This window comes from Lonchura striata, chromosome 1, assembly GCF_050655825.1.
Source record: "Lonchura striata isolate lonStrDom1 chromosome 1, ASM5065582v1, whole genome shotgun sequence".
NCBI classification, from domain to species: Eukaryota; Metazoa; Chordata; class Aves; order Passeriformes; family Estrildidae; genus Lonchura; species Lonchura striata.
Genome location: NC_140703.1, coordinates 87965195 through 87992204, shown reverse-complemented (window position 1 = coordinate 87992204; position 27010 = coordinate 87965195). Strand labels below are relative to the sequence as shown.

Sequence of the window (27010 nt, the reverse complement as noted above, 5' to 3'; positions counted from 1 at the left end):
AGGTCACATACCCAAGTGCAATCTCAAATGGTGGCAAATGCCTGTGCATAAGAAAACTGAAGGGAGTTATCTGTGCTTCCCCAGCCAAGCTGTAGGGTTAAAAAATGTTTATGTGCATGCATACACCCCCATACACACACACACACACACACACACAGAAAACTTTTCTATATCTGACTGGATTAACAAAGCCTTTCTATATCTCACTGGATTAAAAATTAAAAATAACCTTGTAAAAGAACAATCAATCACTCCCAGCAAAAAGTGCAAACAAACAAAAAAACCCTGTCCATGAAACAGAAAAAACCCAAATAAAAAAATTAAGATTAATTTAATGCCAGACTTCTGTATTGCAGTTGATATGAGCCCACTCCAGAGAGAGTGTAGCTTTAGAAAGTGGATGTCATAGTCCTGTCTGGGAAACAGTAGAAGAGTAGACCAGAGAATGAAATTTTCTTACACAGCTAAATACCTTCTACACATACTGCACAAATGAAGAGGGTTAGGAAATAGTATAGGTTTCATTGACTCAGATTGAGTTTTGAGCTGGTGTGAGAAAATTAATTTCTTAGGCATGTGATGGATAAAACAGACTCAGACCACTCCCCAGAATCCTTCCATCGCTGCTTCAGTCAAGCTACTTTGTGGTCCACTGATAAACATGAGAAAGTTCAGTCCTTTTAGTACACTGGGTCGACACTTCTGTGAAAATGGGCAATTGAACCCTTGCAGCTCTCAACCATGCAGCCCAGTTTACATAAAGACACTAAGATGGGCTCATTTTGTCAGAGGAAGTGAAATATTACCAGGCATGTTGTATAGAAGGTAATAGGGTAGGGGTATTTTTTGTTTTGTATTGCTTGGGGAGGCTAGGGGATTTCTTCTTTCTTTGTGGGGAGTTTTTTCTGAATTTGGAATTATAACAACAAGATGTTTCATATATATATATATATATACTGGAGGAATTACACTTTTTTTTGGAAGTATAACCAATTTTTTTCAAATAACTTAGTAAGAAGCATGAAGAATAGGAGAATAAATTGAGCTCGAGAGAAGGAAAATAAATGATTCATTTTCTGTTTGTGTTTTGCATGAGGAAATAATGCATGGTTAATACTGGTTTCCAGTGAGAGTAGAATAAGACTTCCTAATTAGGATCTGAGAATGTGACACAAAGGAGGTAGATTACTTTTCTTTTACCACATTTGCATCCAGTGATCAAACATGCTGGGTAGAAATGGTGAATAATGATTCTTGCAGTGGATGATGACATCTATAGAGAGCCAAAAAATTGCTGACTGAATATTGCTTTTACAGAAAGCATGTTGTGCAGAATTAAAAACTCTTAAGGCTGCATGTTGCTATGGATAATTTGTTCAAATGTGGAAGGAAACATTTCCTCTCTGCGTTCCTATGTATTTTCCTTTTCTGAAAGTGGGATATAAAATACATCAGATTGCTGAAAAGAGACATAAGGAGAATATGTGAAGAAAAGGATTTTATTCCTGATGTTTATAGAGTACAAAGTTTACAATACTGCATTCTTATATTCTTAGAATCAGGTTTAGTATCAGGTCAAATAACTTGTTTCCTTCAAAACAAAACCCAGATATATTGACAGTGAATTGTGCTGTTTAAAGTATTTTTATTTTATAAAACTGCCCTTATTTACTAATAAAATTGTTATGTATTCAGTTCTATTTCAATTAGAACATTTCTATAGATAAAAAAATAATTGACATATTATTTGAATAAACTATAGAAGATTTTTTAACACCTAAAAGAAATAAAATTGGGTAGTAGAGAGAATAATCGTTTTTTGGCCATAAATACGCTTGGATATGAGAGAAAGAAAAGAAGATTCATCCCTTTATAAGCAAGATAGGGGACGGGTAGAGGTGTGCATGGTTGTTGGGGTTTTTTTTGAAAGCACAGGTGATGAAAAAATTTAGCTATTAAAAGAGTATTAAAGTCAACAGTTCAGATTAGTAATATTGATTAATCCATTTTATGGGGGATGTTACAAAAGGTGAAAATCTTTCTGGGTGCTCACTAATGGAAGGGTTTTGAACTTGGCTGGGCTTTTAAAGTAGTTAACTGCATTGGCAAACTAATGGTACCTTCTGTCAGTGTACAAATGATAATCACACTTCTACCTTTCCCTTTGTATGTTAGGATGTGTATGAATATTTGTTTCATTTATTAGCTGGGGGGTTTTCCCCTTTTCCCCTCTGTCTTGATTTTAGATGTGTATCTAGCTCCATGGCAGCAACTCAACCCCTCAAACTGGGTAAATACTGAAGTCACTGAGTATGGAAACAGAAGTTTTTTTTGCGGCTTTGATTTTGCTCCATTTAGTTTGGTGATTGGTGTTGAGGTTTTTTTTTGTTTGGTTGGTTGGGTTTTTTTTTTTTGCTTTTTTCTTGTTTTTTTTTGCTTTTTTTTTTTGTATTTGTTTTTTAAACCCTCAGTGCTCTTGAAATTCTGTGTATTTTTAATGTTACATTAAATACTAATACTTAGCATCCTCTTACTCTCATATCACATGGAGGTCATGAGCAGAATGTATGCAAATGAGTTCATAGATTTAATTTTTACTGGTAGAGAGGAGGTTTGTCTCTGTGTTTGAATATCTAGAGTAGCTGGTTATTGTCTTTGACCTGCGACTATTTAAAAAGACACTGCCAGCAGAAAAGGTTCTCTTAGATTCAGCTATATTATTATTATTATACTAAGTTAGAGTTACTTTTCTCTGATGACTTTGATAAAAAATGTTCAACTGTGTTCATGTTTGTATTTTGTAATTAAGAAAGTAGTGAAGTAATATTCCATAAGGCAATAGTAGGGTTTGGGTTTTGTAACTTTAAGTGAATTTGTGTTTGGTTTGAGTTACTATATTTACAGATCCATTGCTTTCAGAAGTTTTTATTTGAAGGAATACTTCAGAAGGTGTTAGGTTTAAGCAGCAGGTAGACAAGGAAATTTTAGTGATTCCCCCTAAGAGAAATGTTAAGTAATTAGGGAAAAAAGCACATGTTTTTACTGTTTATGTGGACTGTCATGTGTAAATCCCAGGACAGGTGTCAAAATAATTTAGCAATTAAAAGCAAAGCTATTCCTAGGTCCTTCACTATCTCTATTGAGAAATAGCTATCATAGTCTGAAAACCATAGAGTCATAGAATCATTTAAGTTGGAAAAGACATTTAAGGTCATTCAGTCCAGTTATAAACCAGTGTTTCTCCCAAAAGAAAAAAGGACTGGGCCAGACATTTTACTACTGGTGTAGGAATTAAATAAAAGGAAACAACCTCGTAATCCTATGGCTATCAGCTGGATTACTCTACATTAGTGATTTAATGAGGACCCTAAATGTTCTGCAAATGTCTCTGTGGTTTTTAGAAATGTCTGTTTTACTTAAGAAATGTCAGATTAATAAATCAGTTTATTAGTTAAGGGACATAAGAGTCTTCTCTCTACCTGGGAGGGAGAAACCCTTAATACTCTCTTGTCCAGTTAAATATCTAGCATAATAGCAAGTTTGTAAAAAAGGTCTTGGCATATAAAGAGTGCAAACCCAAAAGGTTTGGGGAGGTAAAGATAGGTTCCTTAAAAGCCTATAAAAAACCCTTTCAAGGGTTTTTGAAAGACAGGTTTCACTGACCTTTGTTGTGAAATTAGTTTTACTCTCTCAATCCATTTCCAAAGAATCTCCATTGGAAAATGTCCCCTGACAGAAAAGCAAGTTGTACAAAAGAATAGCTAATGACACTTATTTTAGGAGCTGTAGAACATCTGTTGTTCATAAATTGAATGTTATTTCAAATAAAATGTTCTAATTGGTAAATTTTAGTTCTAAAATAAATATTATAGATATGGATTGACTGTGTATGTTTATTTAGGCTTCTGTTTTCAATCTGTGTAACTTTTAATGTCTAAGTAGGTGTTATCTGTCAAGTGTTGAAGCAAGGCTCAGATATAAAAATATCCCTTCCTTTCTAAACATAATTTAAAATGTGATATGAGCATGTGTTACATTTTGTGTGTGCATATGGATTAACAGATAGTTAGAGAAAATATACTAAAATAGCAGGTTTGATTACATGGAAATCAGGTTTGATTAATTACTGCTGTAAATTGTTCTGGCACTGTGCCAGCTGAGGAGTGCATTGCTCTAATGGAGTGACAACTGCTGAAGGAGGAAGCTGCAGCTCAGTCTCAGAGCTGATGGCACAGTAGGAGAAATGGTTGGCTGCAGCTTGCAGGGTTGTTTTTAAAAACAAGCAAACAAACCCAAATAAATAAATGACAACCCCTCACAAACAAACAAAGCTTGCACTGCTACTGCTTCCCCCAAAAAACCCATCCAAACCTCCAAAGCCAATCGTTGTTCATTGAGAGCACGGGGACCCCAGATCTCAGGCAGTTTCTTTGTGGACTTTGAGGTGTGTCTTCTCAGAACTAAGTGCTAAGGGAAAGCAGCATGTGTGTGGTTTGGGTGTAGCATTTGATGGGAATACCTTAGATGGCAAGTTCCATTTTAAATTAAGTCTCCTTAGAATTTCCAGTGTTTTCAAGAGGAAAAATGGCCAGTAGTGCTTAGGAGATCTGATTGACTAAGGAATGACTAGTTAGATCTATTAGGTCAAAAGACAGCAGAATGTACTTTTAGTTTTCTGGTCAGCTTTCCTGAGAGTTTTGTTCTGCTTACTATTAAGATATCCAATGAAGGCATCTTCCTAGAAAAAATTACTATTGCTTCCTGGGGTTTTTTGGATGTCAATAATGTCTACATTGAGTCACAAGATTTGTTTTTGAAGAACTGTGGATGCTTTAGGTAGCTTGTATACTTCAGAATTGACTAACCTTTACATTAAAGTACAGTGTGGAAATTATTTTTCTTGAGACACAGTAGTGAGGCTTATTTAGTCCAGTTCTGTTTTCCAGTACAACTGTGCAGTTCTGCTGAAACCAATGCTATAGAAATCAGTGTGGCTTTCTTGTATCACAATGTGAGGTGTTACTCCTTTTCTGAGCCTTGATAAAATAAATGTTCTACATGTGTGTCCGTTTTCTTAAAATACTTCTATCATTTTGGGGTCACAGACATTTCTGAGTTAGGGTCAGAGCACTGTTTTCTTCTACTTTCCTTGAGCTTTGACGTATAGATTAATAGCAGGTATTCGACCTGGCTTCAGATATATTGGATAAAGACAAGTTGGAATTTACATTTCTAACTGCTTCTTAATCAATTGCAAATTGGGATAATGTTTTAAATTTTAATCAAGTGATAATTTCTGAACTAATTTTGTCTCTGGCTGGTGACATATTTAATGTTGAAGAGAAATTAACAGTAAGTGCCATCCAAGTTCCAATTGAAGAAAGATTTGAAATGTGTTGATAGATTTTTGCATATTCATTTAAACCTAATAAAAGTAAAACAGTCTTCCTAGAAGTGGTATCTGAGTAGGTGTAGGATCTAATTAGTTTATGACAGTAATCTGAATTTATTCTGGTCCACTAAAAAAAAATAGCAAGTAGTGAACAATTTTCAAGCATTGATTCCACCTAGTGGTAAAAAAATATTATTACTGGTTTACAAAATACATATTCAGAATAACATTAAGTTCCTGTTATGTATAAAGAAGGAAGAATTTAACTGTCTCTTTTGTAACATAATCTACATATGTGCAGTACTGCAAAAGCTGTTCAGAGTAGGCAGCTAGAATTTGAACACTTCACTGATTGATACTGATAGGGATGGCTTAGATAATGTTTCAAACATATTTACTCTGTCCAATTAAAAAAAAAAAGTTAATTGCACAATTGAGTTAGAGTAATGGGGACTTTGTACAGGTTTAAAAAAAGTCATTTTTATGTGCGTATACCTGTCAAAACCAGGCTTTTATGGTTTGGTGTTTATTGAGGGATTTTTTTTTCCTTAAATAAAGCTGGTTTTGGAATGGAAGTTTGAATTCAGGTAACACGAAGGGTGTGGATGTGGGTTGGGAATTCCTGGCACAATAATCAATGAGATTTTGCAATGAACCATGGTGGAGAGATGGACTTGGGGAACACTCACCTGGCAAAATATTGACTTGGCTAAGTTCCCAGAAGTGTTTCAGAATGGCTCTGCAGAGTTCATGCTGTGGGCACAGGGAGAGGGTGATATGTGCCAGGGAGAGGCTGAAGGAAGGCAGGGCTCCTGCTTCTGGAGGATACCAGGGTGTACCAGGCAGTAGTGACTACAGCTTTGTGTAATGCAGTCTGGCAACATGATGCAAACTCCCTTCCTGTGGAAAATACTGCCCAACTACTCTTCAGCAACTGAAAACCTTGACCCCTTCCAATGACAGTAATATGTGAAAGCATCTTAACCCCATCTGTTGTAGGCTCAGTATAAAAATGATATTTATCCTTGTAACATCTGTATGTGACAATGAACATGTAAGACAGTAACACAGCTGATTGCAACTCATGTATATAGACTGTCTTTTGTTTTCCTTTTCATTTATAGGTACTTGTTTCACAGTGGCAATCCAGAGCATCCAGGAGACATACTTCTAAACACAACTGTAGAAGTTTTGCCTTTTCAGGTACAAATGTTTTGATTTGTATCTTCTCCATTACAGGATAAAAACAAAGTCTCCTTATGTCTTTTTTAACAGTGAGGAGACATAAATGCTTGTTTTAACTGTATGAACTTGATGTTCTGATGTTCTCATAATTTTCCTTCTTTTAACTGGATATTCAGTTGTTCATTCAAGGTGCAGTCTGCTACAAGTGCTGTTGGTAAATTTGAGGTGAACAAGGTCATTTTCTTCCAGTTCATTGCTACTATTTAAAACAAAAAATAAACAGTCTTCCCTCTCCTGTGTATTTTGGGAAATGGGAAATCTAAGTCAATCTGCTATTTGAGTTAGTAAAAAAGTCTTAATTTAGGGATTGACACACATCCAAACCCACTAGATAGCGAAATACATAGATTCTTAAACAGAATGTGTGCCTTTCTCCCAATTTCTGATGTTTTTTTCCCCATAAATGAGCTAGTTTTACCACAGGAGAGTACTGCACTATCAAAAGTATGTTCTTGTTTGAAGTCAGACGGTATGAGTTATTTTTCTTTGACTAGATATTACAGCTAACTATTTATATCACAAAGACTGAGAGGATTAAGACATTACTTCAGACAAATTTATTTTATTTAGTATTAAGATGGCAAAGTATCTCTACCTTCCCTCATATACCTAGTGTAGGAATCTTGAAATCTAGGCTGAAATTGCAGTATATTGAATAGTTTTTTAACTTTCCTTTTATCTGTTTTTTGAAGTAAGTAATCATGGAGGAGTTAATATCTCCATTTTCCCAGTCTGCCTTCCTTGGAGCAGGCAAAAATATAAAATTCTTACTATTCCCATCCTTAAAAAGAAAATTGTTGGTTTGGTTCTAATTATAAAACATGACATGCAGGATATTGTATCATAAGATCTGAGGGGTTTGTTTCTCAACACCTGTGGAAATACAGTCAAGCACAAAAAACAGCAGCAGCCCTCACTTCATCTAAGCCCAAGATACAAGAATGCACAAGATAACAGACAAAAATGTGCATCAGGCATCTCTTTTTTGGCTTTACTTGGCTGTGGAATGTCTCTCACTGGAGCATCCTTTAAGGAAGTAATGATACGGAGGTTCTGTTGTTATTGATGCAATTTGTGGAAAAGGTAAACAGGAAATTCTGCATCTGGCCTGTTCCTAAGCTACTGGTGTCAGAAGAAAATATTGTCAGTAAAATAATATCAGCTGAGGACAGCAGCTCCTCAGAGCCCTGTTTCTCCACCCTGGACTTCACTAGAGCTAGAAACTCATTCAAATATTTTAACAGTGATCTTCCTTAAGTAGAATTCAGAAAAAAAAAAACCTTAGAAACTAGAATACCCCCAGATTGGATTTGTCTGGAATTCAAGCAACATACTAAAAAAATCCCTCAAGACAACCTATAACAAAATCTTGCCCCTAACACCCAAACAACAACAACAGAGAAAACCAAAATACTTGACCCCCAAATAAAGAACCAAAAACAGTCTCACCACTTTTTCAGCAGCCTTAGTTCAAAATAGAAATAAAAAACCCCACCTAATCAATTTAATCTCCATTTTGCCAAGGATTTTTAATTAATTCCTGGGAAATTCTCAGAGTGGGTCTTTCAGTATTGGATCATGGTTGTAATTGTAAAGCTGTTTTTCAAGATCTGATCCCCATCCATATAGTGAGGCAGTGAGAATTGTGGTGCTTCCCTCACTGGTCTGATGACTTTCCATCTCAACTAAAGTCTTAGTAACCCAAAGTAACCTGTAAGTTTTAATTTGTCCAAGTGAGAAAGCTCTTGTTAAGCCATAGAAAAAGAAGGCAGGTCCTGCCTTTGCTTGTCTCCTACTGTGTATGCCAGTATGTGCTAAGTATTCTGTTCACGTCGTAATTGCCATGCAAGCTTCATGGGGCACTTAGAGTACTTGATTTTTCTCCTTTGAAGCCAAGTATTGTTTGGTTCTGGAACACTGCTGCTATTTTTTTTTCTTGGGTTTTGTTGTTTTTTTTTTGTTTTGTTTTGTTTTTTTTTTTTTTGGGTTTTTTTTTTTTTTGGTGTGTGTTGGCTTGTATGAGGCTATAAATAACTATACTCCAGGCTTCTTCTTAATTATTAGGAAGAAATGGATGCTGAATATATAAGAATGCACACACGTTTGTATTTCTCTGGCAAAGTCATATGTCAAAATAAATTTTCATTTGTGCTTTCTTGTTCTAGAGTGAAGAACTGGTATTAAGCAAAGAAACCAAAGACAAACGCTTAGAGGATGGTTACTTCAGGATAGGTATGTAACAGTAGAAAAACATGTGTATTCTTACTATTGCAACTCTTAGAGACATCTTTATTAAAACCAAAACAAACCTAAACCTGAGTTTTTATCATTCACTTTTGGCTACATGACCCCCTAGGCTTTACTTAATATTGTGTCCACTAATTATTTTCAGAGAATTATGTACTAGAGATCTCTTGTGACTCTTAGTTGTAGTGCAGCTACATCCAACTTTTCTGCCAAGATTATGACAGAGGCATTTCCAGGTTTTGTAAGATTACCTCCTCTGTCCTGTGACTGCACAAGTGCTTTGGTGTGAGTTGTGTGCTTGGCCTGGATTTGAACCCACCCTACAGACAATCAGCTGTCTCATCACAGGATGAGACTGGCATTTCAACAGCCAAGTGGCTGTTGGGGAAGATGCTTGGATACATGTTGTCAAGAAAGAGAAATTTTACACATGGTTTTAATTAGTTTCTGGACACAGTTTGGGAAATCCTGTAATAATAGAAGCACTTTTTTTGTCATAATAAATTAGTTATTGTCTATGTGGCTTAACTGTAAAGTCTAACTGGGCTTTTAAATTGAATTCTTACTCATCCTAATATAATTGAAGATGCTTTAAATAGCAATATGTTATGCATGAATGATATTCCTTGTCCCTAATCCTATTTGAAAACACATAAGTCAAAGGCATCATATTAGTTCTGTGATATTAAATGAATACCTGTGCCAAAATCTTTGCAGAGTTTGGGGTGTTAATGCCTTTAGACAGTTTAAAAGCTTTTATTTCTATGTGTAATCCTGTTCAGTTTGGTGTGTGCTGATGATGCGCCCCTTATTGTTTGCTGCTGCAAAACTGGATTTGATGCCAAAATCACTGCTCTTTATTTTGGGAATGATACTGGTTTCACTGTGATTCTGTCACAATGATACTGTGAATTGTGATACTGCAGATACATTTTCTGGATTTTGTAATTCAGTTTGTTGAACACGACTTAATTATGTACTTTTGCAGGGAAGTTTGAAAATGGTGTAGCTGAAGGAACAGTTGACCCCAGCCTAAATCCTATTTCATCATTCCGGCTTTCAGTGATACAAAATTCAGCCGTTTGGGCAATCCTGAATGAGGTAAGAGGTGGTAGAACATTGAAAAACATAACTGGTGAATGGGAGATTTCTTCATCCTGTTTTGAAGCTCAGACTTTCAGCTAACACTAAAAATAGTTACCTCTTATTACTGGGAAACGTAATATACTAAACCATGACTTATTTCTTCTGATTCTCTATTTCAGATTCATATTAAAAAGATTACAAACTGATCATGGAAATCTGCTTTAGAGGAAAAAAAGCATTCTTGAAAATTCTTCCTGTAAAATCTGACATCCTTAGCAAGTCACAAATTGAAAATACTGAGCATGCACCTTATTCCAAATGTCATTCTTTTTCACTTGAACTCTACCTCTTGTGATATCTACTGTAGATGAGAAGATTGTATTTACCCCTTCTTATCTGATCCATCCAGAAACTGATGCTCCACACTGATAACGTTCATCTGAGGCCCAAGTTGTCCTCCACTGTAATGTGACTTTACCATCTTATGGTTGCAGAACCCTGCTACGCTTAAGCTGTACTATTTTGATAGTATAGTAATACAGAGTTGTACATATTGTTACATTCCTTGAGGAAAAAAAATATAATTATTGTTAAATAAGTTTTATGAAGGGGGTACTTTCGGAATTCCATTTATTTTCTATAACAAGAACCCTCTTTTATAGACTGTCAGGGATATATATTAAAAATGTTAGGGATATTTAATTTATTAAAATAATTTGAAAAGTACGTATTTTTATGCAGTAAAATTTTAAATTGATATAGTTTTTTTATGAATTCTCTAGTTTAAGTTATCTTTCTACATTTTTCTTTGGAGATGCAAACATAAATTAATACCATATTTCAAATGTACTGCCATGTTTAAAAAAAACAAGATTATGTTTCTAAATTATGTAGTTTTATACACAGAATGTGAATGATGTTCAAAGACGTAAACAGAGTTCTGAAGAGCATTATTCTTTGGGGCTATGAAATTCCACTATGTACAGTTTGTAGCCACATAAAAAGCATGTTGAAATGTCTTGTTTCATATTATATACTAAATCTGCAGTAATTTTAGATTTAATCCATTGCATTTTAGAAGAATTTTTTTTTACTCCAAACCAGTTCTTTCTAAAAGTATTTGTAAACATTTCCTAGGCTGAACAAATTCATTTGATGTACTGAAGAAAATTATTCTCCATCTTTGCTTTGGAGTGACAAGAGGTTACCTTTTATCAAAAGAAGGAACAGTACATACAATTGATTTACAGAGGTCTCCTTTTAAAAAGTTCTGTTGTTTCAGTGTTTATTTTGGATACATTAGTGAGTAGTTACAGTTTATTTTCTTCCTTTGTTTAAGAACAAGGTCTTAGTTTGACTCCTTTTTGCAGCAGTATGGAAATTCACACTAACTTTATAGTAGGAACTGAATTTGGCCTCAAGTTAGTGGCCTGCCTTTTTGTTTCAAGGGAGACAACAGTGATCTTAATTGAATCAGAAATTGGGTCAGGAACAGAACGTGGTCTGGATTACAATCAGAGTGGAACTGTTGCAGTAATGATGCTGCTGTTTTCTTAAGAGTCCTTCTGCTTAGGTGTTTATGTGTAAGGACTCAGACATGGGAAGATTTCAGTTAGTCAGAAATGGCCAGGAAAGAGAGGCAGGAATTCCTCCCTTTTAATATGAATGAAGTGCCTGATAGACATTGGAGGGAGGCATCCATGCTGGCTTGGGTATTGTCAGTTGTGCTGTGAACCAGCCTCCTGGAACTGACATCTCACATGCTGGCCAGCTTTCCCTGTGGAAAAAACACTCTGCTACTCCCAACACAGAATCATAGAATCACTTAAATTGGAAAAGATCTTTATTGTCTTTGTAATCAGGACACAGGTACACAAAACCTGTTGCAGGTTCCCTGATCTAGAGCAAGGATGTTGAATTTGTACTTTGAGCAAGGGTCTTCAATTTGCACTTCCCTATTAAAGTTTAGCTGATAGATTTGGGCTCCCTTTTATGATAGGCTTGTAAGGAGCAGGAGCCTAAAGCTGCCTCACTAGCACTGCAAGCACCACTGGATTATAGTGTCAACCTGTCTTCTCTTCTGCCTTGTTGGAGAATTGTGCCGTAGCATCGACAATTCAGTAATATTAACGTTGAAGAACTTAACTACTTGTACGGACTGTTGTAGTTTTGGTTTAGCTATGTTGTCTGGGGACACGGGGAAGACAAGATTTGTACACAGAGCAAGATCTTCTGTTTAGATTGACTGGTGTAAGTTCAAGAAAACTTAGATACCAGTAGGATCATGTTTACTTTTCCTGAATGCATCAGGTGGTGTAAATAAAATGTTACTTGGAAAGCTTGTGCTGCCCATAGAAGCTGTGGGCATAAGCTAAGCACTGGTCACATAAATGGATTTTATTCTTGGATTTGGGAATATGGGTGACTAGGCTCTGAATCCTGTGTGATTCTAGCCTACTGTGGTGCTACAGCCCCATTTGTTTCCTGTATAATGCCCTGCCATCAAATTACTGACATGCAATGGCTTTTTATCACACATCAGCTAGCAAAGGTCTGAGAAAGTATTTCTGTTTTCTTCTCAGCTCTGACTGTGAAAGAATGATGCAAGTTATGTAAACTAGGGTTATTTATTACAATCCAGACTGCAGAAATACATTAGATATTGCAGTTTCTTAATATAATTAGTTTTGCTGACAGTGACCTTTTCCATTTCTACGTGAGTCTGGAAGTTTACTGGTACCATTTATCTAAGAAACCTGTGTGCTTATTCTAAAAGCATCACTGTTCTTGACATTTCACAGTAGTTAAGATAAATCACTACTAATATATTTAAATACATAGAACCTGTACCACATTGATTGCAAGACTGGTTAGTAGTGTACTTAATTTTCAAAAATGTTGAGAAGAAATGATTATCAAAGACAGCAAATTAAACTAGTGTGTGGTAAAATGCGGATTGTTTTCTAAAGATTGATGCATTTTTATTGCATTGTAGTAGCAGGAGTTGAAAATACTCTGGGCTGCTTCAATACTTTCAATGCTCCTGAGCTTATAGGCTCTCTAGATAAATGTGCCACATGAATACAAATTGTATTTCATAGATCCAGGTAAATTCAGAGCTGGTGTAATCAGGTAGATTATTTCTACAGACAGCTATTTTCAGCTTTGTACCTTGAAATTCCAATCCGTGAGTCAGGCTTAAGTGGCGAAGGTCTCCTTCCTGGAAGTATGGTGAAGTAAGACCACCTGGGCTGTTAGGCTCATCAGCCTTTAGCTTGGGTTCTGTTTGGGACTGGGTCTGTAGCAATGGGCCAGTGTCTCCTGCGTGTCTCCATTGTAAGGGACAATATTACCATAAGAGATCTTAAACAGCATCTTAAACCTATTATGTGTTTTGAGGGAGTTTTTCCCTACATGTATTCAATTTCAAGTTACTTTTGTTGTCACCTTAAAAATCCCCTTGAGGCCACTGAATCCTAGTTATCCAATTATGGAAAGTGTTTGAAAAAAACCTGCCCTTATCCTATATTCCTGTTAGCTCCTTCTGATGCTGTTAAAGCTTCTGAAAAGCAAACTTTTGTGAAACCAAAGGCATAGCCAGAAACCTTCATTACCTGGGTAAATGATCTTATACTGGATGCCAGACTGGCTGATGTGAACATTTGCTTTTTTGAGCTGATCAGGATTGCTTGGGACCAAGAAAACACAAGACTGCCAGTATAATCTTGCTTTGCTCATTCAGTGGGTCATCCTACTGAATACTTTGTAAATAATGTGAACAGGATGTGATTAAATTAGAGTATTTCTAAAGCACTGTATAAGGTTTTGAGCTTTTGCAGGCATCTCAGCCGTGTGTTTTCATTGATGGAAAAAATTCCTATGGATATATTTTTTTTGTACTTAAAGATGGCTTAGAAAAATTCATATAGATGTGATTCATGGACCAAGAAAAGACTGGAGTCTTCTGTCATATCACTGCTTGTCTAGCTGTTTTGAAGCAGTTTCTAAATACCTTGAGTCAGGTTAGAGCAAAGCAATTTATACTTTGCCTGTGTGAAACACAGTTCCTTGAATGAGCTGAAGTGTGATTAGTCTTTGGAAAAATTTGGGAACTGTGTACAAGTTTCCTTTGTTTTCTTCCTCCAGGTATATTATAGTTTCAGTAACCTCTGTATTTTGTTGGAAGTATTTGCTCCAGATTAAGTATCCTAGTAGTTTGTAGTTCGTCTCCAACTTGGAAAGTATTATTTTAGTCTCATAACGGAAAAGAAAAATTAAATCCTCTCAAGTCTTGCTTCCCTTAAATATATGAATCCTAGGTTCTACATTTGTTCTTACTAGGAAGGATGTATTCTGAAAAAGCTAGAACAAGTAACTCTAGCTAGAAATGGGGGGAAAAAAAAGTCCTTGTGTTTTAAAATCATCTTTACAATCACCAGCATAAGGCTGAAAAGCTATTAAACAACTGGTGTTTTCAGGCTAGCATTGATTGCTGATGTAAGACACACAGCCCATGGAGACCTGTTGAATTAGTCTTTGAGTGTCACCTTTCACCTTAGTGGTGTATAAAGGGTTTTGCTAAGTTCTGCTGTAAACAATGAACTGCTGGAAATTGAAGCAGCTTAATTTTGAGAATGATGAAGCCTTGTTTCAAGGGGAAAAACGTTGATATCTCTAAAGGGAAGGTACACGGGCCCCAAGTCCATCAATGGTATTGCACCACAGGGCACCAAATATGAAGTATTTTTACTGTTGAACTGAAGTGGAGGATCAGTGATGCTAAGATTCCTGGTTAGGAAAAGGTATACAGTTAGGCTGCAGCTGCCTGCAGGACAGGAGCTTGTGCTGTTATCCAGGAAGGGAGCAGATCCTGACTGGAATCCTTCACCTTCCATGGATCAGCAGTTCACTGCTTTCCTTGTTTAAAGGAGAATATTGCTCAGCATGTGCTGAGAGGGAAACATGAATCTCTTAAAGCCTTAACAGTGGCTGAAACACACAGTACTGTAAGATGCACTGCCAGCATATTTGGTATTTTAAGATAAATTATAGTTTTCCTTAGAGATCAAATTATAGTATTGAAATTGTCTTACTGTAACCAGTTTACTCTTGTGTTGTTTTGGAACCTGAATCCCAGTGCTCATGTTTCATGCTGAACACTGCATTGGAAAGCTGTCATCTTTACTTTCCATAAGTTTGTGATGATCAGTTTCTACTTCTACCTTGTGGACTTCACAGCTGCAGGCATTGTCATGAGCCCACCCCTGTAGCCAAACCAACTTGTATTTTCCTTCCATATTCATTGATTGACCTGCCACTCAGAATGGTGGATGTAGTCATACCCACTGGACTGCTAGAGATTGGGTTTAAAACTTGCTGCTATCTTTGGAAACCTGATATGGGTCATGTTAATTGTGCCTTTCATCACTGTTTCTTCTGTGTGCCAGAGTTGTCCATGTATATTTGAAGTAGTCACTAAAGAAAATCTGTTCTCACAATCTCTTGTAGAAGGAGAGGACAGATCTGTATCTAGAGCCAGTTGTTGCTTTACCATCGCAACTCTATTGATCTGTACTTTCACACAATCCCAAGGCAAGGTATTCCAATATTACTCTTCAATAAAACTGCTTTTTTGGTGTCACTTAAACCCCTCATAATGTAGAGCTTATGCCAGTATGTGCATAGTATCTGCAGTAAGAGTTACGCTACATAGACTTGTTGCAGACTTGTTAAATTTAAGCTACAGAAATGTACAAGTAACTTGTTTTTAGGAATGTACGGCAAAGATATTTGAACAAAATTGCTAACATGTTTACTGTTGTAAATATTTTAATAAAAAAGGACACTTCAAACTTTTTTACACAATTATCTACAATAAAGAGAAATTTACAACCATTTACATACAAAATGTTCTTAATTTTTTCTTTACTGTCAAAATGGCTATAAGGTAGAAACAAAATAAACATTAGGTATGTGAAGTCCTGGTTTTATTTCACTCTGTATTTATAAAAGGAACAAAGCATCTTGGTGAAGTTCCATCCACATGCTAATGAGATCAAATAGAGCATGATGAGAAGTGCAAATGGATACAAAAGAATAGCTGTGTTCTTCAAAAAGGGCAATGCTGAAATAGAAGCAAATATTGAAGCAAGTATAAAGTTGTGCTCTTTAAAAAAGGTGCTTCATGTAGAGTAGCCTTGGGGCAAGGTAGCAATAAAAAATGGCTCTACTCTGCTGTCCTCTTCAGACAGCTCTGCCCTACTAGCCCTACAGTTATCTCAAAATGCCTGGGTGAACTGTTTTACCTAAAACTGTGGTATTAAACTCATTACAGAATTTTTATCTAATGCAAACATCTTCAAGTGGATTTACAGAGGAGCAAGAAAGCTAAGTTGTGGTGCTACCGGTCTAATACAAGAAGGAATTTGGTGAGGTGGAGAATATAAATTCTTTGGTTAAGATGTCCATCTAGCTGAAAACATGAGTTGTTACATTTCTATCATACTTCATTTACCACAAATAAAGAGTTATTTCAAAATTCAGCTAAGGCTCTGCTTTACAAATAATAGGCTAAGATCAAATTAATAACCTGAATATATGATCTACTTTTTAGTCAAACAAATATAAAAGAAGTTGATGTTACTCACCACTGTATCCTAGGAATGTCACATAGATGTAATAGCCAATTGCAATCAGCCATAATGTATTCCCAACAAAATACCCAATGACAGAATCAGATATTATGACATCTGCAAGAGATAACTGCTCTCAGCTGTTTCGATAGTGCACCATTTTGAAGCAGAGATTTCAAAGTATTCTACTTACAGTTGATGAAGAACAGCTGGATAAAATGCAGGATAACTAAAAGAGGGTAGAAAGCATTCAGATGTACATCAAAGGCATATCCCCACTCCACATCATAATCTCTGTTCTGCTGCTTCACTAAGTACTTATTTGAAATGAACCTAAATGAAAAGATATTTGAGCCTGTTGTTAATATGAATCTATAAAGGTGACTGACAAAACATAGGTTTGATGTAGTAAGTCATACGTGATCCCAACTCTCCACCACAAAGTTTCTGCTATGTGGGAATAAAAAAGTACAAGAATCGTGCAGACCAGACTATTGTTAAAATGGTTTTGTTCAAACAATCATCACATCCCTTGCATACTACGGGCAGCTGAAATACCCTGCTGGTAATACAGAAGCAAAACCTCTTTATAAAGAAGAGATCAATGTTACAATTTATCAGTCACAAGCTGCCACTTCTCTCTGTACATACAGGGGGATAACTTCAGTGAAGTGCTCTTACAGGATCAGCACACATCACACAGAGATGGTTTCTTTGATCTCTACAGAACTGATGCACTGCAAGGACAGGAGAAGGGCAGGAGAGTGCTCATAACATGTGCCTATTATTACTGAAAAGATGTACAAGTGCAATGTGCACTGCCTGGTATTACAGGCTACTGACTGAGCGTCAAGGCTCTTTCCTTCCACTTAAGTTCTACTGACATCAGAATATTTATCCCATATAAAGGAGGAACAAGAAATCGATACATGCTCAGAAATGAGACCAGATTTTTCATGGAAGCTTCCTCTGACTTACTCTTTGTGCCAAGGGTGGGGTTGCAAAGAGGCAGAGCCTGGATGCAAGGTGAGGCAAGAAGGAGTTTAGACTGATTAGGAATGGAGGGAGTTTTTGGGAAAAAAGGTGAGCTTGCAGTGGAAGAAGGAAATTGAACCAAACTTGAGCCAGGTGACTGGTATTGAGGCCTGCAGGAAGCTGACTAAAAGACAGAGGAAAACCAGCAGATGCTGAAATCTTCCTGGCTTAGGAGACTGCATCCTGAAGCACAAATTGCTGGAGGCCGGGGACAGGGAGCATTAGTATAAGCTCTTTCCCCAGGCAATGTATGGGTTGCTGTCCCAGACAGGAGCATAGGTCAGGTTGACCTTTCATCTATCACTACGTTTCTTTAAGGCACTTCATTCTCAATTTTGCAATTACAAGCAGGAGTTCCTGATAATAGTCAGGATTTATCCTTTTTCCAATCGCCATCATTTTAAGATGTCAGCTCCACCCCTACAAACTCTTAAATGCTCTTGCTTTCTTAAGTTCTTTGTAAAATAAAAATTCTTTCTTGGTGCCCTACCCTTGATGCAGCACAGAAACAGTGGGTTCCTGTAATTTCATGCTGCAGGACACATTTATGGTGCTGATGAGGTCTGGACTGTAAAATGACCTGCTCCTGTCTCTCTACTTCTGCAAGTCTGTGGACAGTAGAAGATAAAACCGGCAGTACCTGCCAACAAAGCAGAAAGGTGCCAAGCAAAAGACAGAAGAGATGTGGCTGTAGTGGCACTAGCTACAATCTTCAGCAAGAAGCAAGGACCAAGTGTATATGGCCCTGCTTAAACAGAATCATCCTCAGGCTTATACTACTTGACTTCTTCATTCATTATTTTGATTTTTCTTTTTTTAATCACTTTTTTTAAAATTTGGAATTACTGCTGAACATTAACCAGCTCAAGAAGAAAGGAAAAAAGCTGGAATGTTCACCATAATACAGACCTTCTGACCATTTAACCTTGTTGGAAATAGAAAAGAAAGAGATGCATTATTTTTTAAGGTATCATTTTGAAACAATTATTACAACAGCATAAAACCTATACTCAATACTTGAGTGTAAGTTTACCCCAAAGAACCAAGTGTCTCACAAACAGCAGAGGACTCCATGTCTGAACAGCAATACTGAACTCGGCTTCAGAAGTCACTACTTACCACATCAGAGTTGCAATCAGGAGCCCCACGCCTACGCAGTCTATGAATACAACCCAAAGTAGCAGTTTTACTGTTTCAAAAAAGCCCATGTCCAACACAAATCCAAATCCTACAGTAGACACTGAAAGCAGAGAAAGGTCATTAAAATCAGCTGTGGAAATGAAAACATAAGATCTTAAACTGATGGATTTTTTAAGGTATCCTGTTATGAAATCTCCAGTTTCCTTCTTCTTTTTCCCCCAAGATTTTCAGTCTAACAGCTTTTTTCCACAAAAAAATAGATATAATGTAGTTTATTTGTAATATGAACACTCATCTATACTTGGGTTTAATTGTAATGCTGCACCCAAACTATTTTTTAAAAAATTCAGACAATGCTACAATAGGACATTCTTTGTTTTATAAAAGCTCCTTGTTAACCCGAAAAACATGTGCAATTTTATCTCAGTAAAGAGTTTTTGTATTATGAACAGGAATACACACTATTTAATAGAAGGCAACTGAGACAATACTGAATTTGCAGTTCAGTCATTTATACTAGCCACTTTTTTATAGCTTAATTCTGCAATATACAGACTCTCACCAGGGCCTTTATGGTAAAAACAATGTTTTATCCATAATATTCAGTTAAAGCAAATATTCAGTATTTTTAAACAAAAACACTGCCATGTGGGATAAGGTTTTCTTACTGTCTGTAAACTATGCAGTTCAAAACACAACAGAAAATGAGTTGCTGCAATGAAGAGATCAATTCAAGACTACAGAGTACTACTTAAGCCTACTCTAATTTCTACTTCCCACCTTAACTTCAAAAAGGCTAGGCCTTTTTCTTCTGTTCTACTTTGATTAAAAGATCATCCATACAGATCGGTCCTTTTGTGTGTGTGTAATTAGAAGGAAAGTAAACGTTCATCCCTGAATTTTCTCTCCCTCTTCCTTATGCTGTCTGTTCTCCCACACTCACCGCAGAGCCAGATACTGAGTAGCACAAGGAAAGCCGGATCATCTCTTGCCCACTGGTCCTTTGTCTGTTTTCTGTAGTGAAAGTTCCTGTAAACCCTTTGTGGTGAAGTGAACAGGTAAAGCATCTGCCAAAGTGCAAACTCGAAGTCCATCTGTCGGAAGTGGAAGAGCCTCCGGAGGTACTTGTAGCGTTTTGCTCCGGCCGTGTGCCTCGCAGCATCCCTGCGGCTCAGCACACCATTGCCCTGGCTCCCAGAATTAACCAACGTGGTTGGCAGCATCTTGCTAAAGAAGGAATTTCAAATTACGTATTTGATTTTGCACACAATATGGGGCACAAATAAAATAATGCGATGCAGGCCACGGCTGCAATGCTGAAGTGACTAAAACTGAGCACAAGCATAAACAGCAACGTTGGTTGGAGCAAGTCCAGAGGAGGCCATGGAGTTGGTAAGAGGGCTGGAGAACCTCCCTTATGAGGACAGGCCGGGAGAATTGGGGCAGTTCCGTCTTTAGAAGAGAAGGTTGTGTGGAGACCTTCTAGCACCTCCCAATATCAGAAGGGGGAAAACAGGGAAGCTGGGACACTTCACCAGGAACTGCAGTGATGGGACAAGGAGTAACGGGCACAAACTGAAACAGGGGAAATTTAGGTTAGATACAAGGAAGAAATTCTTTACTGTGGAGGGGATGAGGCACTGGCACGGGCTGCCCAGGGCGGCTGTGGGAGTCCCAGCCCCATCAAGGCCAAGCTGGATGGGGCTTACAGCAACCTGGTCTAGTGGGAGGTATCCCTGCCCACGGCGGGCGGCTGGAACCATACGGTCTTTGCGCTCTCTTCCGGCCCTTAGCAGCGTACGACTCCACGCCATAGGAGCGGCCCGGCCGCCGCCGCTGCCGCCCGCCCGGCCGCCCCCTCAGCGGGCCCGCGCGCAGCTGGGCCGAGCCCCGCCCCGCTCGGGGTCTCACCTGCTCCCGGCCCGCGCCGCGACCCCCGCCCCGCCGGCAGCGCCAGCACGGCCGCCCCCGCCGCCTCCGCCGCCTCCGCAGCCCCCGGCGCCGTCCGCGGCGCAGGCGCTCGGTCCCTCCCGAGCCGCCCCGTCCCTTCCTGCCGCCGCCGGAAGCAGCGCCCGGGATGGCGGCGGGCGGCGGCGCGTAGCGCGGGCTCGCCGCCATGCCCAGGTACTACGAGGACAAGGAGGAGGACGGGCGCGCCTGCAGCGGCGTGCGGGAGGACCTGCGGCAGTGCCTGCTGGAGAGCCCCTGCGTCCTGCGGGTGAGCCCGCTGCCCTCCGGCCGGAGACCCGCAGGGCGCCCCTGGGGCCTCTCTCCTCTTGTTTGCGTAGCTTAGGGAATTACCGTTCCAGGGGAGAGCGCAGGTCGCCGTACCGAAGCGAAATCCCTAGTGAACTTCTCTGAAGTCGGAAGTAAAGAATCCTCAAAAGCCCCTTCCAGTTGGCCAGAGCGTGGTGCCAGGGTCGTGGGTCCCATCCCTGTATTGGCCTTCCCTTAAGGGTTGGACTGGATGAGCCTTGTAGCTGCTTTCCGAGTCACAGTATTCCGTGATTCTGTTCTGTGATTGTCAAGTGTTTTGATGTCTCTTTGATGAGCTGTAGAAATCAAATTTTGAATCTTTATTTTTTCATGTATTAGGAAAACAAAAGCCCTAAACAATGCTTGAGGGAAGGACACTGTAGGAGTTTGCAAGTGACATTCTTTGCATGCAAAAGATCAATGGTAAGTGTGCGGTGTTTTCTGCTACTGGCCTGAATGTTTCCTGTCCTTTCCCCCCTCTTTTTAAGAAAAACACATTATTTTACTACGGTGGGTGTCATTAAGCAGAACAGCTCTTGCCTTTGAATCCAGATTAAACTATGGGTATTGTACTCAGTTCTCATGAAGAAGAAGCTACAGAGTAGGAAAAATTGGAAAAAGGCATGTTTAAATTGGATTAGGCTTAGAATGTCACAGGTAAGTGATATAGGTATTTTCACTATTGTTTTTAGTAAAGTTTTGGGTTAAAAAATGTTAGTAGATCAGGTAAAATATATCAAGTAAAAGATACTGGCAAGCTATCTTTTGCCTGTAAGGTCTTTCAAAAACATCTATAAAGAGAACATTTAAATGAAATGAGACATTTACTGTTGAAGCAAGATTATGCATTGAAGTCGTTGAGTCATTAATTTTCTTGGAGTACTAGAATTCATGATAAATAACAGTTTGGCTTTTTATATAATGAACTATCCTGCATGAAAATGACAAGTAATTTTTAAAAATGTAATTAGATAAAGTTTTCTGTATTTTGATAGAAGTTCCATGTCCAAAATGTTTTTGCTTGTGTTTCCATAACATCTAAAACATATTTAAGATGTGGTAAAGATGGTATTAAAACTTTGCAAACATGAGAAGTGCAGGGCTCATTTCAATTTTTTTTTCCGATGAAGAGTGTACAGCTGCAATGGTACTTTAAATTTTTCTTCCATTTTGTATTCATTGTAGGAGCTTTTTGTACTTCTTCTATATGAACCATATTAATCCATAAAGTGACAAATTATTATTTCTGTGTATGGGAAGATGTTGTATATTAAAAGTTTGAAATACCTATATAAAGCTGCAGTAGCAACATATGCATCTCCAGATGATGTGTCTGTATTTTTCTGCCTGTGGATTGTTAAGGGAGCCTGATTAAAGTTTCTAGCTAAATGCCTCCAGTCATGCAGGGACTGGCCTGGCTCTTAAATGATTTTATTTAACTCTTCCAAATTTTAAGATTGATGAGTGTCCTGTTAATTCTGTAAATCTCCGTAATCATGTTCAAACTTGGTATTGATTATAATAGTGAAACTTAAAGAGTGTCCAAAACCAAGTTAGAGACTAAATACAGATATAACTTGCAGTATGCAAAAATCATCTGGGGTTTTGCCTCAATGCTGTTTTCTTTTCAAGGAAAGAGAAAGTCTAATCAGAGGAATAACTTTAGTAAACTTTAGATGTTGAAGTAGGGCCAAAGTTGAAAGTGAAAGCTGCTTGGTTATTGGACAAGCTGTGTCATCATGAGTCTAGCTCTTTACAAATTTTGCTGCAGTTCTGAATTCTGGAAAAGGGTTAGTTAATGGTGGTAAAAGAAACCTCCTCAGTCTAATATCAGAATATGGCTTAGTTGCAATCTGTCACAGCCTCCCTCTTCAAGATAAGTTCAGAAGAATTCTCCCAAGATCACAGTATGTTTTTCTGCTGCATTGGGAAAGAACTTGCAGTTTAGCTTCTATAAGTACTGCACTGTGGCATTTATTTTAGCTTTACCATCATCTTTAACCTTTCATTAAATGCTTTTTCTGTAATTGCCAAGATTAAATGTGCAGATTTTACAAGTTTAATAATGTTTCTGTTTTTACTGATTGGCTTATATTTTTTCCAGAAACTTCGTGTATTTAAGTTACCCCACTCCTCACAGACATTTGTAGTGACTCCTACTTCAACCAGATCTGAATTTTCCTCCTTCACTTTATCAGTTACATTTGCAAAATTATCTAAGCAGATTTACCTTGTTTTTCATGGGTTCCTTGCCATCCTACTATGTTGTTCTATAATTTATATTGTTTATTTCAGAATGCATAGGACACTTACCACATAATTTTAGTTTTGTGTGAAGTTTAAGATTGTATAATCTCTCTTTCATCGGAATCCCTTGTGGCTTGTTGGCTAAATCACTAGTTTTCTTCTGCTTTATTCTGGCCTTTGTTCTGTTGTTACGAAGTGCCAAGGTAGAACAAACACTCTACAATATCTCTTTTGGAAAACACCTGCTCTTAATATATTGTCTTCAATTTTCAGTTGGATACCAGGGCAAGATTCAGAGGAAGGAAGGGATACTGAAGTCCTCGTCAAGAGACCTCACCATGGAGCTTTGGGGTTCATCAACACTCTACACAAAACAGAGACTAAACCAGGAAGATGGTACCTGCTGCATCCTTTCATACAGCATTTTCATGGAAGGTGTCTACTCCTGAGTATTCCAACAGATTAACCTGGATGTGCATTTAAATGCTAAAAAGAAGGCAAGCATAAAGCTGCAAGTTCTGGCCAAAATGGGTACCTGTCATGTACTTGCAATAAAAATGTGAAATTCAGAACAAGCTGCAGAAGTTGTAATTATGTTTTGAAGTTGTCTTTTGTGACTTTACTGTAAATTCTGATAATCTTTTACTATTAGAAATTATACAAGGTATGGAACTGGGAGTTCACTTGATGTGTTGAGGAAGCGTTTCCTTAGTAGATGACCATCTCAGAGGGTTTCTCAGACTAGAGCTATTTTCAGAGATGAGGACTTGACCAAGGTTGTAAAATGTGTGTGCAGGCTGCTTCCTCTCCAGTAGATTGGCTACTCAATAAACCTGTAACAGATGAGAGCAGTGCTGTTTTTCAGTTCCACACTGCTAAGGAAGTGGGATTTATGGGAGTAAGAAGCATTAAATAGTGCTTGAACCATGACTGTGGTAAATGTTAACTGGTTCTGTATAAGACCTGCTTTACCAAAGGAACATTTCCTTTTTCTTCCTTCAGCGTCCCCGCCTCTTTAAGTGTCAAGCCTTTAAGAAATAAATGGTGTTGTAACTCTTACATGTGGAAACTCAACTTCAGACTGAAGTTATTTGTGAAGCAAGATGAGGAAATAGTGAGAAGGAAGAGAGCCATGGTAACTTTTCTTGGCTGAAGTTTATAGCCATGTAATGATACACATTCAGTCTGAACAGATGCATGCTACACTTATTGTGTGTTTCTAAAACTGATGACTTCAGTGAATGAGCACATGTTGACTATTTAATTCTGTCTTCAGCAACTGTTCTGTAATGAGTCAGAGAATGTTTATATTCCATGTATGTGTAGGACTTTATTTTTGCCACCTAAATCAACTCTGATTTCACATTTTTGTGTTCTGTTGATCATGTGGAAGCTAGTTCATTTGTTCAAGTGCTGTAAGCGTCCTCTGTTTTCCACAGCCTACTTAACCCTATTATCTTTTTACATACACTAAAATGATCATTTATGTCCATAAGAATATTTTTAACTTAGCACTCTAATTCCAAAGTATTACTCACAAGCCTTTTCCGGGAGGAAAAACATAAAAAAGGTACTAAAAATAAATATAATGCCAGATGGCAGGTATTTTAATGTCATTTAGAGAGAGGAGTGGCAATAGTATGTGAGGTGGTAATCAAGGATTCTTCCATGGTATGCCCATGGTATACATGGGTTTGTAGGTTAAGTGTTCAAGTGATCTTTATTCCTTTCTCGGCCATAATCACTAAGCCTCTCCTGATGGTCCTAATGGAGCAGAAACATTGCTACATCTTAGACAGACATACTTGTTTCTAGTAATCAGCTTGATCCAGTGGAGACCAAGTGTTAAAATTAAATCCATTGAATATTTATGGTTTAGTAATTAACAGAACACATGTATTATTTGATCCAAAAGAATATTAGTGTCAAAACTTCCTAATGGTTCACTAAACTACCTAGGATGGTATAAAAATACCAGCAGTAGTTTGATACTGATTTGCTCAAGAGACTTGTTCAGTTCCAATATTGTGTAACATAATACTCTGTCTAAAGATAAGTAATTATATAATTGTCTTGGGACTTTGAGCACTGTCCAGCTTGAGAGATATGAATGCTCCTTTGGGAAAAGTAGTTCATTTCATTAATGCCTTAAGTCCTATGCATTTGATTACAGCTTTTTCCCTAAAGCACAAAATTATTTTATTTAAATATATTGATGTTTTTATCTCATGCCTTGTGCTACTTTACTGACTTTTACTAAAAAAAAGACATGTTTCTATTCTTTGGTAGATTTTGCAAGATGAGATCTATGAAATTGGGTTGTTGAGGGCCAATGGTTGGCATGGTGCTAAAAGGCTAATACTAGTTTCAGAACCCCAAATATAAGCAGTGCTAATAATTTGTACTGAATAAAGAATAGAGTTTGCAAAGACCTCACTGCTGCTTTTGTTCTTCTCATTTGTTTTCCATGATGGAGAGTCAGAGGGTGCTAAATGCTGTCAAGATTGACGTCGCCGTCTGTGGCTCTGAGTGTTAGGACCTGTCTGTGTTACAACATCCTCTTCCAGCAATTAAAATGTTCTCTCTGTGGTCCAGTCCTCCAAACAGTTGTATTTACAGAGCTGTAAACACATCCTGCAGAGCTGCTCACATGTTTATGATGATAAAAAATAGGCTGTGGTTATTTACTCTGAAAATTCTTTAGGCTGTTAACTGTTCTTTCAAGTTAGTACAGAGCGATAAGCATATGAGTCTGTTTAACAAAGGCCCATGTGCATGTATGTTGAAAAGTGAGGGAAAAGCCTTGGTATTTAAAAAGTATCACGCATTTAGTATTTAAGATGTGCCTCTCAGAAGGAGACAAAATACAAAGTATCTCTAAAAAACCCTTTTGAAATATTTTCTGCACCTGGACTGGGTGCATTTGTATTCTAAAGAGCTTCATTATTCACTGGGTGGCATAAGGAATTGGTTGTCCAGTCTTTCTTCACTTCTTAAAGTTTCTGGTAGCAGGTTGGATGAGATGCTTTTTTCCAAAGAAAACATTTAAAATTACATGTTTTCAGTGAAAGCCTGGAACAAACTAGGTTGACACCTTCTACTCACAAGAGCAGCATTAAATGAAGTCATCATCTAAAAATGCAGCCACAGAATGTAGGTGGTAAGCAGTATTTGTTGTTCAAGCCTGTGGTTAGAAAATTTACAAATACAGAGCTCTGGCAGCTTTGTTAACATGATGAATTTTATGCTGCCTTGATATATGGCCATTTAGAATCTAAATACATTTAGAATGTATTTATTGTAAATATGTGTCTTGTCTAAAGCTGAAGAGCACAACAGCTTAATTCCAGTCATAAGTTGTAGTTGACAGAATAATAACCAGACACCTTAAGATCCTTTCTCATTTTTCTTTTTCCAAATCTACTTGCTGAATTTTCTGGTTTTATTGCAGATATCTTCAGAAAATCATTAACCAGTTATTTCTGTAAGTGGCACATTTCACAATGACTTGGTTGACAGTTTGTAGAAAATTCTGTGAACATAGAGAGCAGCTTCTTGAAGTGGACTATGCTTTATTTTCAGGATTTGCAGTAGGTTAATTTATAATGTTCTTGAACACTGAAAGTGGAAGAAGCAACAAGGTTAGCATTTTAACAGTTGCTTAATTAGGTAGTAGAAGGTAATGTGTTTCAAGTAATAATGTATTTTAGTAGCTGAACATTGGAAATAT

At 37.6% G+C, this 27010-nt stretch overlaps 3 protein-coding genes across 8 annotated transcripts in view; 2 read left to right on the top strand and 1 right to left on the bottom strand.

The window, feature by feature from the left end:
* Nucleotides 1–20996, top strand: part of MGAT4A (alpha-1,3-mannosyl-glycoprotein 4-beta-N-acetylglucosaminyltransferase A) — an 82733-nt gene extending 61737 nt beyond the window's left edge. For 5 of the 6 annotated variants that reach the window (XM_021546685.4, XM_085557925.1, XM_085557918.1 and 2 more), the window contains 4 exons: nt 6517–6595; nt 8803–8869; nt 9873–9985; nt 10150–20996. In XM_021546685.4, coding sequence (XP_021402360.1) covers nt 6517–6595; nt 8803–8869; nt 9873–9985; nt 10150–10176 — 286 coding nt within the window. In that variant the 3' untranslated portion in view covers nt 10177–20996. The other variant, XM_085557920.1, reaches the window with a different exon arrangement.
* Nucleotides 15782–20832, bottom strand: UNC50 (unc-50 inner nuclear membrane RNA binding protein). Its single transcript, XM_021546687.4, has 6 exons — nt 20689–20832; nt 19721–20004; nt 18757–18877; nt 16796–16935; nt 16618–16719; nt 15782–16094 (listed from the first exon to the last, which is right to left on the bottom strand). Exons 2-6 carry the CDS (start codon nt 19998–20000, stop codon nt 15958–15960), a joined length of 780 nt encoding a protein of 259 aa, XP_021402362.1. The 5' UTR covers nt 20001–20004; nt 20689–20832; the 3' UTR covers nt 15782–15957.
* Nucleotides 20833–25716, top strand: COA5 (cytochrome c oxidase assembly factor 5). The gene is made up of 3 exons (XM_021546688.4): nt 20833–20995; nt 21373–21456; nt 23554–25716. The coding sequence occupies exons 1-3, from the start codon at nt 20894–20896 to the stop codon at nt 23593–23595; spliced, it is 228 nt and encodes a 75-aa protein (XP_021402363.1). The 5' UTR covers nt 20833–20893; the 3' UTR covers nt 23596–25716.
* The last annotated feature ends 1294 nt before the right edge of the window (nt 25717–27010 follow it).